Source organism: Phalaenopsis equestris, unplaced genomic scaffold (assembly GCF_001263595.1).
Source record: "Phalaenopsis equestris unplaced genomic scaffold, ASM126359v1 Scaffold196589, whole genome shotgun sequence".
Taxonomy (NCBI): domain Eukaryota; kingdom Viridiplantae; phylum Streptophyta; class Magnoliopsida; order Asparagales; family Orchidaceae; genus Phalaenopsis; species Phalaenopsis equestris.
Genome location: NW_018216538.1, coordinates 1 through 1,579, shown reverse-complemented (window position 1 = coordinate 1,579; position 1,579 = coordinate 1). Strand labels below are relative to the sequence as shown.

The 1,579-nt window shown below is 43.4% G+C and overlaps 1 protein-coding gene across 1 annotated transcript; it reads right to left on the bottom strand.

The window, feature by feature from the left end:
* Nucleotides 1-10: 10 nt before the first annotated feature.
* On the bottom strand, nucleotides 11-1,573 carry LOC110035179 (pentatricopeptide repeat-containing protein At2g33760-like). Its single transcript, XM_020739419.1, has one exon. The coding sequence runs from the start codon at nucleotides 1,543-1,545 to the stop codon at nucleotides 31-33; it is 1,515 nt and encodes a 504-aa protein (XP_020595078.1). The 5' UTR covers nucleotides 1,546-1,573; the 3' UTR covers nucleotides 11-30.
* Nucleotides 1,574-1,579: the final 6 nt, after the last annotated feature.

The following is a 1,579-nucleotide window of genomic DNA, read 5'->3' as shown; positions in this document are numbered from 1 at the left end:
ACTCCAATAAAAATAAAAAGCTTAATTCTCTTACCAATAATCACCACAAGAACACAGACCATTCTCAAAGTGATGAAAACGATTCATATCCCTGACAATAATCAAACGGTTCACTATTTTTGAAATAATCTTTATAGCATTATGACAATCTCTACAAACTCTTAGATTCTTCACAATCCGAATAGTAGTTCCAGAATTCATGTTCATCAAACCAAACGCAATAGCGAGCCTTTCGCTGTGATAAAACAGAGCCATTTCCTTGTTCTCATCTTCTACATCATGAAGTGAGAATTCCCCCAACGGAACATAGCCCAATTGCCTCATCAACACAGATAACTTCTCCAAATATGAGTATATCTCTCTTGACTGGCTATGCGACCTCTCTCCTATTCCAAATTTGTGTATTTGGTTGTTGAACTCAATCAAACTAATTCCCTGTTCCTTGCTCACCATTCTTCTTGTCATCTTCTTCCTCAGTCTCTCAACATCAGTCCATCTGGCTCTAGCAGCATAAATATTTGATAAAAGAACATAGTAGCCAGGATTCTCTGGATCCAGCTCCATTATTCTATCTGCAACTTTCTCTCCCAGCTCCAAGTCTCCATGAATCCTGCACGCACCAAGTAAAGAACCCCACAAGCTAGAATCAGGCTCCATTGGCATTTGCTCTATAAGCTCTTGAGCTTCCTGCAACTTCCCGGCTCGGCCGAAGATGTCAACCATGCATGCATAGTGGTTCAGCTTAGGTGAAATCCCATATTTCATGCTCATAGAAGTGAAGCAGCTCTTGCCTTCTTCTAACAAACCTGAATGGCTACAAGCAGAAAGAAGGCTGGTGAAAGTGGCATGATTGGGTTTCAAACCGACTTCCACCATTTGATTGAATGTATTGATTGCCTCTTTTCCAAGACCATGGTATCCATAATTAGCAATCATGGCGCTCCAGCACACCATATCTTTACCTTCTGCAGTGTAAAAAATCAACCTTGCTGTATCTAAACTCCCACATTTAGCATACATGTCTAGAACTGAAGTTAGCACTAAAATGTCTTCCAGAAAACCAGTCTGAAGCGCATAGCTATGGAAGCATTCCCCCTTTCTGAGAGCCCCAAGTCGTCCGCAAGCAAGAAAAACACTCAACAATCCGACTCGATTGGCATTCACGTCTGAGTTCTTCATGTATTTAAAGAAATCCAAAGCCTCAATGCTGTGTCCGTTGTGAGCATAGCCAGAGATCATGGAGGTGTAGGAAACAAGGTCTCTCTTCGGCATTCTGTCGAACACTTGGCGTGCGGTGTTTACATCGCCGCATTTGCTATACATATCCACCAGAGCAGCGTCTACAAATGGATCTTGATGAAATCCAAAGCAAATGGAGTGTTGGTGGAGCTGTCTTCCCTGCTCGAGATTGTTCAGGCCTGCGCAGGACTTGAGAGCAAAAGGGAAGGTGAAGTTGTCAGGAGAGAGGGGGGAAGAGAGAAGATTGGAGTACAGGAGAAGCGAGAGGTGGAACTGGGCGTGAGTAGCGGACGACCGGATCATCATATTCCAGAGAAAAGGGCATGGCTTTGGGATGGAT

What these genes read in the sequence shown, in the direction of transcription:
- LOC110035179 (XM_020739419.1), bottom strand. Translation starts at nt 1,545, where the DNA reads ATGATGATCCGGTCGTCCGCTACTCACGCCCAGTTCCACCTCTCGCTT.